Genomic DNA, 14,839 nt, shown 5'->3' with positions numbered 1-14,839 from the left:
AAAAATGATTGGTAAGATTCAGCTAAGTTCATAGAAGTTGGAAGGGTACTGTACAAGAGGGATGTGAGAGGAAAAAGGCGTGGGAGAAAGAATAGGAATGCAAAAAAACAAAAAACTGAGTTCTGAAGCAGTCTGGGAAGTACAGAGTGTGGACTGGTGATTTAGATGACGTGCTGGAAAGGAGATTTAAGCTAGATTGAAAGAAGCTGTGAATGTCTTTCATACCTCTCTTTCACAAAAATTATGTGCATATTACCATCTCTCTGTCCATTTAGTCTCTCATCCTCTAGCAGTTTACCATCTCTCCCAATATCATTAACATATAGCTGTAAAAATATCCTAATACAGTGCTATAAACTGTCAAAATTTCATGCAGGTGAAATCCTGATAGCCTTATAACTTAGGTAATTTTCAAATAACATCCCCATAATATCACCAAAAGTATGATAAGAACCTGAGTTTCAAGTTGGAAAACTATGACATGCAATGTTAATGACTTTTATAAAGTCATGCTATAAATTATTTTGTCTGCTTTCAAAAATGACTACATTGCCAAATGGAACCAGAAAGCATGGCAACATTGTAATATTTAGCTTAGTATTTCATGTCATTTTATATTATTGGAGTATAATTTCTTTACAATGTTTTGTTACTTTCTGCTGTACAACAACATGGATCAGCTATATATATATACACACATATTCTCTCCTTCTTGATCACTCCTTCCACCTCTCCCATCCCACCACTCTCGGTCATCACAGAGCACCGAGCTGAGCTCCCTGTGCTGTGCAGCAGCTTCCCACTAGTTATCTATTTTACACACGGTAATGTATAAATGTCAATGCTACTCTCTTAATTTGTCTCACCCTGCTATTTCATATTTTAGACAGTATGGGATACATGTCATACCTGTAGGTCTCTGTAAATTCTTTTGTACTAAAATTCTTCTCAGTGTACCATCCATGGCGGCCTCTTCTATGTGGGAGTGGTCCCCAACAACAGTCCAGTACATCATCCTGAAGAGATAGGTCAAGTTGATTAGCCTGGTGACAATGCTGGCATAGCCCCAAACAAGGTCTGAAAAGATCCTGTGCATTCGAATCACCTTAGAGTCCCTGATAAAGGGACTAACTCTAAATGTGCAGAGTAAAGACCTCCAAGAGAGGGCTGTAGAATCAAGGTTTTAAATAGTCATGCACTAGTCCCTGATAGCTCAGCTGGTAAAGAATCCCCCTACAATGCGGGAGACCTGGGTTCAGTCCCTGGGTTGGGAAACTTCCTGGAGAAGGGAAAGGCTACCCACTCCAGTATTCTGGCCTGGAGAATTCCATGGACTGTATAGTCTACGAGGTTGCAAAGCATCGGATACGACTGAGCGACTTTCACTCACTCACTCACACTAGTGTTAGTCTCTCAGTTGTGTCTGATTTTTTGCAATCCCATGAACTGTAGACCACCAGGCTCCTCTATCCATGGAATTCTCCAGGCAAGAATACTGAGGTGGGTGCCATTTCCTTCCCCAGGGGATCTTACTGATCCAGGAATCAAACCCAGGTTTCCTGCATTGCAGGCAGATTCTTTACCAACTGAGCTACAAGGGAAGCCCATATTTCCTTCACTTGATTCCCAAAGCTCAATTTTGAAAATTTCTTTAGAAGAAGAATATCCTAACACTTGAAACCATCTTCTTATTGTGACAGAATTCATTTTACTATGGTTGATACATCAGTATGTTTTCTTTTACGATAAAGTAACTCTTTCCTCAAACAGAAATAATTTTCTAACTTAGAAGATACCACACTGCTTAATTCTATTAAGTAAACAACTGCTTCTTTTTACTCAGGATCTAATGGTCCACTTTATGGATGATTAGGAGTTTTATTTAACATTTCCCTATTTCTTTTTGGCCACTGCTCATAAATGAAAAATAAAATAATAAAAAATAAAAACAAATCAAGTAAAATAAAGGACATATTTGTATTACATTTTTAAAGTCTGTTTATACATATGCTTTCATTTTTTATTACCAGAAATAGCCAAAATCACTAATACTCTACACTTAAAATGGTTAAACATTATATATAACATCTCAAAAAATTAGTTTTAGATTAACAATAGTGGTTACACTTTTCACATCAGTTTCATTAATCTGAATGTATATACAACATATACAGACACTAAATGTATAAAGTACATTTATACAACTGTTCAGAGAAAAACACAAATTTTCCACCACCATTTGGTATGAAAAGAACATTCTTTTTTACAGAAGGAGTAGAGGGATTTTCACAAGTCTTGTGACTCTATGTTGAACACTTATCCAAAAACAACACTATAGAAAACAGGTGGGACAATCTCTAAAAATGGATAGTCATATCAAGAAACATCAATAACCATGTTATTAACCTACCCTCTTTTAGGATTTACAGCAATGGCATAGGGTTCTCCAGCCATATTTGTTAAGAGTCTGGTACAGTTGGGGCCACTCAGCTGCCCTACGTTGATAGAGTACCTCAAACTGGTCCAGTGAGTAGTGTAATAACTGAACCAGTGCATTCGAGAATGGTCGGTCCAATAAATATTTCCAGCAACCCAGTCAACTGCAATGTCCCTGGGCCTTCTAAATTCAGGACACTAAAAGAAAACAAAACAACAAATCACAGTATTTGCAAAAGCAAATTGGGGGAGTTTTCTATATCTATATATTGAGATTATTTGGGAATCAAATATGATCAGGTATTAATTATAATATAGATTATTTGGGAATCAAATATGATCAGGTATTAATTATAATATAGATTTTTAAACATATTTTATTCTTACTTTTAATAGGTATATAATTTCACAAGTCCTAAGTATATAGTTCATTGGAATTTTACCTATCACTGCCCCTGTTTATGATACCACCCTTATGGCAGAAAGTGAAGAGGAACTAAAAAGCCTCTTGATGAAAGTGAAAGAGGAGAGTGAAAAAGTTGGCTTAAAGCTCAACATTCAGAAAACGAAGATCATGGCATCCAGTCCCATCACTTCATGGGAAATAGATGGGGAAACAGTGTCAGACTTTACTTTTTGGGCTCCAAAATCACTGCAGATGGTGAATTGCAGCCATGAAATTAAAAGACGCTTACTCCTTGGAAGGAAAGTTATGACAAACCTAGATAGCATATTCAAAAGCAGATACATTACTTTGCCAACCAAGGTCCGCCTAGTCAAGGCTATGGTTTTTCCTGTGGTCATGTATGGATGTGAGAGTTGGACTGTGAAGAAGGCTGAGTGCCGAAGAATTGATGCTTTTGAACTGTGGCGTTGGAGAAGACTCCTGAGAATCCCTGGGACTGCAAGGAGATCCAACCAGTCCATTCTGAAGGAGATCAGCCCTGGGATTTCTTTGGAAGGAATGATGCTAAAGCTGAAACTCCAATACTTTGGCCACCTCATGCGAAGAGTTGACTCATTGGAAAAGACTCTGATGCTGGGAGGGATTGGGGGCAGGAGGAGAAGGGGATGCCAGAGGATGAGATGGCTGGATGGCATCACCGACTCGATGGACGTGGGTTTGGGTGAACTCCAGGAGTTGGTGATGGACAGGGAGGCCTGGCATGCTGTGATTCATGGGGTCTCAAAGAGTCGGACACGACTGAAGGACTGAACTGAACTAAACTGAACTGCCCCTGTTTAACTACCACCCTGTTAGAATATTTCCAGAACTGTAGAAGGTTCACTTATGATGTCTACCAGTTAGTATTTCTCTTAGAATAAGCATAATAATAATGTCTAATGTCATAGATCAGTTTAAACAAATCCACATAAATATCATCGTACTCTTCAATGCCTGATTTTGATTCAACATCATGTCCATGTATCCATACTGTTGTGTATGTCAGTTTAATTGTTTTTATTTCTGGATAATATTTAATTTCATGAATAATATCAATTTGTTTACCATTTTACTGGTAATATATATTTTGTTTGTTAATAATTTTAGGCCATTACAATACAAATGATGAATATTCCTGTATGTATCTTTTGGTGGACATGAACTCTCATTTTATTGAATATTTAATAAGAAATAGAACTATTGAAGCTTAAGGTATACATATGTTTGCTTGAATAGATAGGGTTAGAATTTTCTTTCAAAGCATCTCTACCAATATGCACTCTTTTCAGCAATTTAATAAAGTTACAGTTGCTCTGCATCCTTACCATATATAATTTGATTTAAAATCGAAAAAGAATGTTAATACAAATAGGCACATTTAGAGAGACGCTATATTAAAACGTCTTTCGAGGAAAGTTACAAACTCTGTCATTTATATTAAATCTGCTAGCTTGGATTTTCTGTGTAATACTATATTACTGAATTATTGTGAGACAAAGGTAAAAGAGTTCATTGGGAATAGACAGCAAGGAAAATAACGTATGCTCTGTGCCCTTCAATTAACTTGATCACTTTGAGCTGAAGCTAGTGTAATAATTAATTTGACATGCTCAGGTTTATTGTGCATAGCCAAAAGTGAGAAGGAATTCTCAGGGGTATTATATCAAGACTAGAAACAATTATTTGAAGGTGATTATAACTAGACATGTCATCAATGTGTAAAAGCATCGTTAAGACCTGGTAACAAGTGGAAATGTGGGTTTTTAACAGATGACTGTTTTTTCTGTGTTTTACTAGTGAACACATTTTGTTAAATTGTGCTTGGGTTAAAAACAAACAGGCTGAACTTCTCAAAAAGTACATGAGATGCCAAGAAATAAGAATTGCAAGTTGCCATCTGCTTTGTGATTACTGAGATCATAAGGAAGGAAAATATGGCTCAAATTAAACACAGAACCTTTAGAAATTTCTAATGGCCTTTATTATTAGTCTTTTAACTGATTGACTTAAAAACTAAACTTTTGAAATATTACAGTACCTTATTTCTCTACTCTAATTTTAAATACTACCCATCTACCCAGTGATATCTCATAGCTACCTAAAGTTAAATGAAAAGTACTCTGAAATACAACATTATCTAAACACTCCATACAAATAATATTTATAAACGGGTAAAATATAAAGATTTATCCTAGCCAAACCACAAAATAATTTTCAAGTGTTTCAGTATCATTTAACTTAAATGTAATTGCTGCTTTTGATTTGGCAGTATTTAAAAGTAAATTTATCAACAAATGGTATGGACATGTCAATGTAAATCTTAAATTTATAAACATGAGAGACAATAGGAGAAAATAACCATTGTGAACTGTATGAAGCCTCTTGGAGCATATTTATCTTTTTTAATACCACTGGAGCAATCTTTTACCATGTACTTGTACAGCACGAACATAGAAGAATACCCTATTTTGCCTTTGGTGGTGGTTGGTGGTTTAGTTGCTAAGTTGTGTCCTACTCTTGAGACTCCATGGATTATAGACCATGAGGATCCTCTGTCCATGAGATTTCCCAGGCACAAATACTGGAGTGGCTTCTCATTTCCTTCTCCAGCGGATCTTCCCAACCCAGGGATAGAACCTGAGTCTCCTGCATTGCAGGCAGATTCTTTATTGACTGAGCCAACAGGGAAGGTCAAATTTGCCTTTATAAAATGTTAATATACTATATGATTTTTCTGTCCTAGTGGTATCCTTGCTAAATAGGACATATTTTATGCAAAGTACCTCTTTTTAAATTTAATATTTTCATTTTGTTTCACTCATGCTCAAAAAAGAGCTGGTTATCTTTCCATTCTATATTTATATTCCTCTTCTGCTAACAGTTAAAATCTCAAATTCCTAATGATCATGGAACATTCAGAAGTCTGATTTTGTGATACTTTTCAGAAAAGCTGGCTGGAGAAAATTCTATTAATGGTGACTTCTAAGAGGATATATAGAATTTAGGTCACATTACTAGAATAAATGTTACTTTTAAATGCTGAGCACAAGAGATACTGATGAGTTATAGAGCCATTTAAATACATATAGTTATTCTCTGGTTCCTTGATCAAGGAATCTCTAATGTCATTCCCGTATCAACTAAGGTAGTTAGAATATGGAGTAAAGGATGGTCACACCCAATAAATTCAACCTAAAGTCATGAATCATCAGTGACAAGGTGATTCTCAGGGAATTATGGCAACCAGGTGAAGATGTTACTAGGTATTCATCCTTAATGACTCATAACATACTGAATGCTCAGTGATTCTCAACACTGAAAAGAGCAAGACTGAACAAAAGATGAACAAGAAGACAGAAACAAGATGGTCTTATTGTTAGGGAAACCGTGGCCAAATTAGGAAATCATCTTTATAGTGAGTTCTATAGAAATAAATAATCCAAAAAAAAAAAAAAAAGAAAGGAAGAAATAATCCCTTTCTATTGCTCATGGCTTGACCAGGATTGCATTTAAAGTGAAAGTGAAAGTCGCTCAGTTGTGTCAGACTCTTTGCGACCCCATGGATTATACAGTCCATGGAATTCTCCAGGCCAGAGTGCTAAGTGGATAGCCTTTCCCTTCTTCAGGGGATCCTCCCAACCCAGAGATTGAACCCAAGTCTCCCACATTGCAGGTGGATGGATTCTTTACCAACTGAGCCACAAGGAAAATCAAAGAATACTGGAGTCCTTCTCCAGGGGATCTTCCTGACCCAGGAATTGAACTGGGGTCTCCTGCATTGCAGGCAGATTCTTTACCAACTGAACTATCAGGGAAGCCCAATAGGGAGGATTATGTTAGTCATCTAAAAGGGAACCTCATATTGAATGAATGCTGGTTGAAAGGTGGAGGGCAAATTGCTGGTGGGTCTTATGGAGAAGTTCAAAATCAATCAGGTAAACACAAAAAGTGGGAAAACACAGGAAAAGTAAACTGAGGTTCTTGGCCTAGATTGGAGACTGAAATGAATAACAAAAACAGGATGGTTACGCCATTTGTCTCAAAAGAGATTGAAAAACAACCAAACACATCAGATTGGAAGCACGAAGAGAATATGAAACTCTAATTTGCCTCTTTGGCTCCCACTCTAGACAGAAAGACCAATGAACTAGAGGCACTAATGCAATATGTCGTGTTTAAGAGATTGCAGAGGCGTGTGGTTACCCAGACAACAAAAGGCATTTCTCATTTTTTTGCACAAAGTAGAAGACACATTTTGATGGCTTTCTCCAGACAAATGATTTCTTTCCTAATAAGCTCTCTAAATACACAGCCAAAGTTTTGAGTCCTGAGGCATTCTTCTTTATAGAGATATATTAGTTGAATGAATGAAATGCTTAAATCTTGCCAAAAAAATTGGCAGCTTGATTGTAACACAATTAGAGGTTACTGCTTTAAACTACTAATCCTTTACAGCTGCAGATTGTAAGGTATCTGTCACAGTGCCAGCTTCAGTAAACTAAAAATATAAGTCACTAAGACATTTGTTTTAAATCGAGGAAAGAGGAAAATCTATAAAAGGAGAATTCAAACATTTGAACTGTGGAAATACTGTCTTTTTTAAAACAAAATTCCTATAGTTAGCAATATAATTTGAGAAAATATAGTTAACACAAGGATAGATTGAAGTTGCCACATATTTCATTTGTTTCTGATTTTTTCATTTTTGTGTACATATAAGAAAATTCAGTCCATTTTGGTAAAGTTAATTATCCCCTGATGCAATGCTAGTAAAACACAGATATAACAACACTGTAAATAATTTGGGTGTGTGCTGGGATGGGGATGGGGGTATCCATCTGTCATGATAAGATTATTTATGTTTTTGGTTCACAAAATGTGAATCAGATTAAATTCTCATAAATTAGTCAATACCACATTGCAGGCAGATTCTTTACCATCTGAGCCACCAGGGTTGCCCAAGAATACTGGAGTGGGTAGCCTATCCCTTCTCCAAGGGATCTTCCTTACCCAGGAATCAAACCGGGTCCTCCTGCATTGCAGGCATATTCTTACCCGCTGAGCTACCAGGGAAGCCCAATAATAAAGGACTACACAAATTCTGAACATTACTAAATTTCACAGCTTAGTAATAGTCTACAATACCTAGATAATTGTTATTTAAATCAAGCTCATACAGCAATGGAGAAACCCTTCTCCCAAAACCCAAAAAAGTTATATTTAAGAGCTAGAATATATATGAATTCTAAAACCACTTCAGGGATGAAACTTCTGCTTCTATCAGCAATCTATTCTTAAGAAAAGATCATTTCAATCTGAATATTTATAAGGCTTAATTTTAAAGATTATTTCAATTTTAATAATTTTACTACAATTTGTAGTATTTATCTAAAGTGAAAATGAAAGTGAAAATTGCTCAGTCGTGTCCGACTGTTTGCAAACTGATGGACTATACAGTCCATGGAATTCTTCAGGACAGAGTACTGGAGTGGGAAGCTTTTCCCTTCTCCAGGGGATCTTCCCAACCCAGGGATCGAACCCAGGTCTCTCACATTGCAGGCAGATTCTTTACCAGCTGAGCCACAAGGGTTTATACTAGGACCACATCAACCTGGCATAAGCTCTGTTATAGGAAAAGGAAACCAAATAAAAGTACATAATTCTCAGACAGTATCCAGAAAGTAACTAATCTGTCTTTGGATATCAGGGTGAATATTGTATGTGATTTATCATTTTTAAAACATACTCAGTGTTCTTTAAACTTATTTGTTATGATCTACCACCTACCTACCATAAATATCAAAACTCAGTCAAAACTTTCAATTGGACTACCAGCTAAACAAAAGATATTATGGAACCTAGAAAATAACATATTTGGAATCAGAAAGTTGGTTTAAGAACTCGTCCTAGTTTCTCCATAAATGATGAAAGTGAAAGTGAAGGTGTTAGTCACTCAGTCATGTCTGACTCTTTGTGACCCCATGGACTGTACCCCACCAGGCTCCACTGTCCATAGAATTCTCCAGGCAAGAACACTGGGGTGGGTTGCCATTTCCTTCTCCAGGGAATCTTTCTGACCCAGGGATTGAACCTGAGTCTCCTGCATTGCAGGTGGATTCTTTACTATCTGAGTCACCAAGAAAGCCCATAAATTATGTGGCATATAAAAATAAAGGCTTTGGGTCAGATGATCTGTGAAAGTGTTTAACTTCTAAACACTACATTACATAACAGTTTAAAACCTTATCCATTCTGTATAAACCTTGAAGTGAAGTGAAGTGAAGTCGTTCAGTTGTGTTCGACTCTTTGCGACCCCATGGACAGTAGCCTACCAGGCTCCGCCATCCTTGGGATTTTCCAGGCAAGAATACTGGAGTGGGCTGCCATTTCCTTCTCCAGAGGATCTTCCCAACCCAGGGATCGAACCCGGGTCTCCTGCATTGCAGACAGACGCTTCACTGTCTGAGCCACCATGCTAAGTCGCTTCAGTCCTGTCTGACTCTGTGGACCCCACAGACGACAGCCCATCATGCTCTGCCATTCCTGGGATCCTCCAGGCAAGAGTACTGGAGTGGGTTGCCATTTCCTTCTCCAATGCATGAAAGTGAAAAGTGAAAGTGAAGTCGCTTAGTTGTGTCCGACTCCTAGCGACCCCATGGACTGCAGCCTACCAGGCTCCTCTGTCCATGGGATTTGCCAGGCAAGAGTACTGGAGTGGGTTGCCATTGCCTTCTCCTGCTATGTATGAATTTTATGCATTAGTCAGTAAGCAAAAAAATTTGTTGGTACTTATGGGGGCAATTTTGACATCATCTCCCTATGTGAGTAACCTGAAATTAAGAAGACAAGGTGCCTTATGATAGTTAATTTTTTTTTTCTGATAGTTACAATTTAAACAAGCACAACAGCTGAGATGAAAATTAGAGCTATCTGAAAGAACAGGCTGCAAAATGGTAGGTTGAGTACTTAAAGTTTTGTTTTTTTTTAAAGTCTTTTAAAAGTAGATTCTAACTTTAATATTGATGCTTTTGAACTGCGGTGTTGGAGAAGACTCTTGAGAGTCCCTTGGAATGCAAGGAGATCCAACCAGGCCATCCTAAAGGACATCAGTCCTGGGTGTTCTTTGGAAGGACTGATGCTGAAGCTGAAACTCCAATACTTTGGCCACCTCATGTGAAGAGTTGACTCATTGGAAAAGACCCTGAAGCTGTGAGGGACTGGGGGCAGGAGGAGAAGGAAATGACAGAGGATGAGATGGCTGGATGGCATCACTGACTCAATGGATGTGAGTTTGAGTGAACTCCGGGAGTTGGTGATGGACAGGGAGGCCTGGCGTGCTGAGATTCATGGGGTCGCAAAGAGTCGGACGTGACTGAGCGACTGAACTGAACTGGACTTAACTGAACTGATGGGAATAACAGTCCACCTTACCTGTCTCCTGAGAAACCTGTATGCAGGTCAAGAAACAACAGTTACAATCAGAAATGGAATAACAGACTATTCAAAGTTGGGAAAGGAGTACAACAAGGCTGAATATTGTCACCATGCTTATTTAACTTATATGCCGAGTACATCTTGTGAAATGCCAGGCTAGTTGAAGTTCAAGCTGGAATCAAGACTATTGGGAGAAATATCAACAAGCTCAGATATGCAGATGATAGCACTCTAGTGGCAGAGAGTGAAGAGGAACTAAAGAGCCTCTTGATGAAGGTAAAAGTGGAGGTTGAAAAAGCTGGTTTAAAACTGAACATTCAAAAAATGAAGATCATGGATGGCATCTGGTTCCATCACTTCATGGCAAATAGAAGGGGGAAAAGAGTGACATATTTTATTTTCTTGAGCTCCAAAATTTCAGCAGACAGTAAATGCAGCCATGGAATTAAAAGATGCTCGCTCCTTGGAAGGAAAATTATGACAAACCTAGATAGCGTACTAAAAAGTAGAGAGACATCGCTTTGCCAGCAAAGGTCCATCTTGTCAAAGCTATGGCTTTTCCAGTAGTCATGTATGGATGTGAGAGTTGGACCATAATGAAGGCTGAGAACCAAAGAATTGATGTTTTTCAATTGTGGTGCTAGAGAAGACTCTTCAGAGTTCCTTGGTTGCAAGTCAATCCTAAAGGAAATTAACCCTGAATATTCACTAGAAAGACTGATGCTGAAGCTAAAACCCCAATCCTTTGGCCACCTGACAGGTAGAGCTGACTCATTAGAAAAGACCCTGATGCTGAGAAAGACTGATGGTTGGATAGCATCAGTGACTCAGTGGACATGAATTTGAGCAAACTGTGGGAGATAGTGAAGGACAGAGAAGCCTGGCATGATGAGTTCATGGGGTTCCAAAGACTTGGACACAACTTTTGGACTGAACAACAAGAAAGATTGTGAAGTTAAGTTGCATTATTGTAAGTGAAACATAATCTATTTATGGCTGGAAAAAAATGTGTTTTTGAGGGTATATGCATACTCTTATGGGAGAAGGTGGGAGGGGTATGTTGGGAGATGAGGCTAAACATCATAGAGAGGTTTGTAAGACCATGATTTTTCAATGGAAAGATTTAAGGAGGGAGATATGATGCTGAGGTTTTATTATAAGATTATTTTGTCTGTGGTATAATGAACGGCTTGGGACTGGGGACTAAGGGGATACCAGAAACTCAGACAAGGTTTATTCAATGGACTCTAGAGGAAAGATTGTGAAATTTTAATCTAGGCTTTTGTGAAACAAAAGTAATACCAAGGATGAGAAGCATAACTTGTAAAGGATAACTTTCAAGATTGATATGCTATTGTCATGTATCCCCAAGATTTTCAATTAATTTATTGCTTCTAATTTAAAAGGTGTATCTACTTCATAACAGGTCTTGTTCTAAGTTCTAGTATTATAGTAGTAGAATAGGAAAAAAGAAAACTGCCACTGCTTCTGGATATTTATTTATAGCGAGGTGAGACAGATAATAGGTTATAAATATAATAAATGAATAAATTATGTGGCAGTAAAAACGTACTATGGAAATGCAAAAGAGCAGGGCATTGAGGATCCCAGGATGGGAATGGGATAATAGATTGCAATTATCAGTAAGTTATGCATTCAGACGACATTTAAACAAAGACTTGAAGGAGTTCAGGAATTGAATCATGTAGGATATCTGGCTGAAAGGCATTTTAGGGCAAAAGACCCTTTTAGGAAAGGCCTTACTTTAGTAGGTAGTGATCGGTTTGAGAAATAGCAGAGCTTCCCTGGAGAAGAGTGAGTAAAGGGGAAAGTAGTGGAAGATAATCAGAGAAGTAACAGGAGACCAAATCTTTCAAATCCTTAAGAGATGGTAGATGAATTTCAGTCTTTTTAATGGAAAACCATTGGACATTTTTAATTGAAGATATGATGTGACTTACGCTTTATACAGAGCATTGTAGTTATTGTTTTGTGAGTCATAAAGATAGCAAAGAGATCAATTAGGAGGGTATTGCATTCATTCAGAAGAAAGGTGAAGGTGGTTCAAAACTAGATCCTTGCAGTCAAGCTGATATTATGGTAATCAGCTCCTAGACATACTTTGAAGGTACATTCAATAATATTGTCTGATTTTGGAGTTATGGAAGAAGAAGAGGGGCCAGCAATGCCTCTAAGATTTTCACTTTGAGCACCTAAAAAACTGAGTTGCCATTAAATTACATTGGGGAAACAGATTTTGTGGATCATATGAGAAGTTTATTTTTAGGCAAGCATGCCACCAGAGAAGGCAATGGCACCCCACTCCAGTACTCTTGCCTGGAAAATCCCATGGATGGAGGAGCCTGGTAGGCTGCAGTCCATGGGGTCGCTAAGAGTCGGACACGACTGAGTGACTTCACTTTCACTTTTCACTTTCATGCATTGGAGAAGGAAACGGCAACCCACTCCAGTGTTCTTGCTTGGAGAATCCCAGGGACAGGGGAGCCTGGTGGGCTGCCATCTATGGGGTTGCACAAAGTCGGACAGGACTGAAGCGACTTAGCAGCAGCAGCAGCTACTCTGGAGATTTTTTTTTTTTTTAACATCCAAATGGAAAAGCAAGCAGTTAGATAGAGCCTGATATCAATTAGGAAATTTTTAGCATGTGATTTTATGTTAAACCATGAACTCTATTAGGAAGTGAGGAAGATAGAAATAAGAGGATCATGGTCAGAGCCTGGGGCATTTCAATATTAAAAGGAAAGGAGAAAAGGATCTAGCCAAAGATACTGAAAGGTGAGGAAAAGGAGAGAACAATAAATTACACTGGTGATTCATCTCAGAACTATTTTGTACTAGTTATTATTACATCAAATGAAGTAACAAACAAAAAGAGCTACTTAAAGGTTAACTGGACAGACTCTTACTGTTACTATGTAGAAAAAGATTTCTCAACTCTGGCACTATTGGTGTTTTGGTCAGAATAATTCCTTGCTATGCGGAACTAATTTATTCATTGTAGGGTGTTAAGCATTCTCCCTGGCCTCTACTCACTTGATGCCAGCAGCAGTCCACAACACTGAGAATCAAAAATGTCTTCAGACATTACCAAATGTCCTCTGGGGTGAAAGATCATCCCTAGTGGAGAACCACTGATGTAGAACTACTGAATGCTCTCTGATGATGCCTCTCCCTCCATGACTCTAAGCATTTTTCAAGGTCCTTAATGAATTTCTGTTTTCAGATTTTTTTGAATACTCCCTTGTTTTCCTTTACTTGATCTTTCAGCAGTATGCTAGAAATATAACCAAAACTTCCTTTTCAAAACACTTTTTTTTTTCTCTTAGTTTCTGTGATTCTACATTCTCTTGTTTTATCCTAATGCATTGGCTGGTCCTTGCCATAGTTTTAATCTAGTCTCAGAGCTTGGTTCCAATTCCTTCTTAATTTCCCCTGGTAATCTAACCTGGTTTGATGGTTTTAGATATCCCCTCAATTTTTCTATTCCTTAATGCAATTCCAGTCCAGAGATCTAAGATAAAGCTTTGACTACATCACTGCAAACCTAACATTCTCATTGGATCTCTTACTGGACTTAGCATAACTAAAACCAAACCCACAGTTTTCCATTTTCAGTTCAGTTCAGTTCAGTTCAATTGCTCAGTCATGTACAACTCTTTGCCACCCCATGAAATGCAGCACACTAGGCCTCCCTGTTCATCACCAACTCCTGGAGTCTACTCAAACTCATGACCATAGAGTTGGTGATGCCATCCTGCCATCTCATCCTCTGTCTTCCCCTTCTCCTCCTGCCCCTAATCCCTCCCAGCATCAGAGTCTTTTCCAATGAGTCAGCTCTTCGCATGAGGTGGCCAAAGTATTAGAGTTTCAGCTTTAGCATCAGTTCTTCCAATGAATACCCAGGACTGATCTCCTTTAGGATGGACTGGTTGGACCTCCTTGCAGTCCATTTTCAGTATCCTTCAAATTATACAATCCAGGGAACCAGATGTCAGTCTGGAATCCTTTCTGTCCTCATTTGTCACATTCATTCCATTTGCAAACATTTTTTTCCTCAAGATTCTACTCACTACCTTTCACTTTATTGAGACTATAATAGAGCAACATACCACCATTTCTATGGGAGCATAGCCCTTCTATGTGGCCTCCTTCTGTTATAGTCTTTTCTCCCACCAAATCCATTATCCACAGAAAAAATAAAAGAGTTGTCTTAGATATAAGTAAGATGACATTACTTCCTTCTCATTTCCTAGGTCTTAGCTCAAATCTCCTCTTTTCAAATGTGCCTTTATTAATCATCTTACTCAAACCTATATCATTCAAGTTTTTATCTCCAAGTCCATTTTTTTACTTCCCCAAATACACCTTTCAAAAATTGGATTTTTTGTATTTATTTATGTGTTTGGAGAAGGCAATGGCAACACACTCCAGTACTCTTGCCTGGAAAATCCCATGGATGGAGGAGCCTGGTGGGCTAAAGTCCATGGGTTCGCTAAGAGTTGG

At 38.1% G+C, this 14,839-nt stretch overlaps 1 protein-coding gene across 1 annotated transcript in view; it reads right to left on the bottom strand.

The window, feature by feature from the left end:
• Positions 1 to 14,839, bottom strand: part of LRP1B (LDL receptor related protein 1B) — a 315,317-nt gene that overhangs the window by 134,614 nt on the left and 165,864 nt on the right. Inside the window, exons 31-32 of the mRNA XM_061438859.1 lie at positions 2,411 to 2,634; positions 910 to 1,016 (exon numbers count right to left, since the gene is read on the bottom strand). Of these exons, the coding sequence (XP_061294843.1) occupies positions 910 to 1,016; positions 2,411 to 2,634 (331 nt within the window). The remainder of the gene's footprint in view (positions 1 to 909; positions 1,017 to 2,410; positions 2,635 to 14,839) is intronic.

The sequence above is a fragment of the Bos javanicus genome, chromosome 2 (assembly GCF_032452875.1).
Source record: "Bos javanicus breed banteng chromosome 2, ARS-OSU_banteng_1.0, whole genome shotgun sequence".
Classification (NCBI taxonomy): domain Eukaryota; kingdom Metazoa; phylum Chordata; class Mammalia; order Artiodactyla; family Bovidae; genus Bos; species Bos javanicus.
This window is presented reverse-complemented; position numbering and strand designations above follow the sequence as displayed.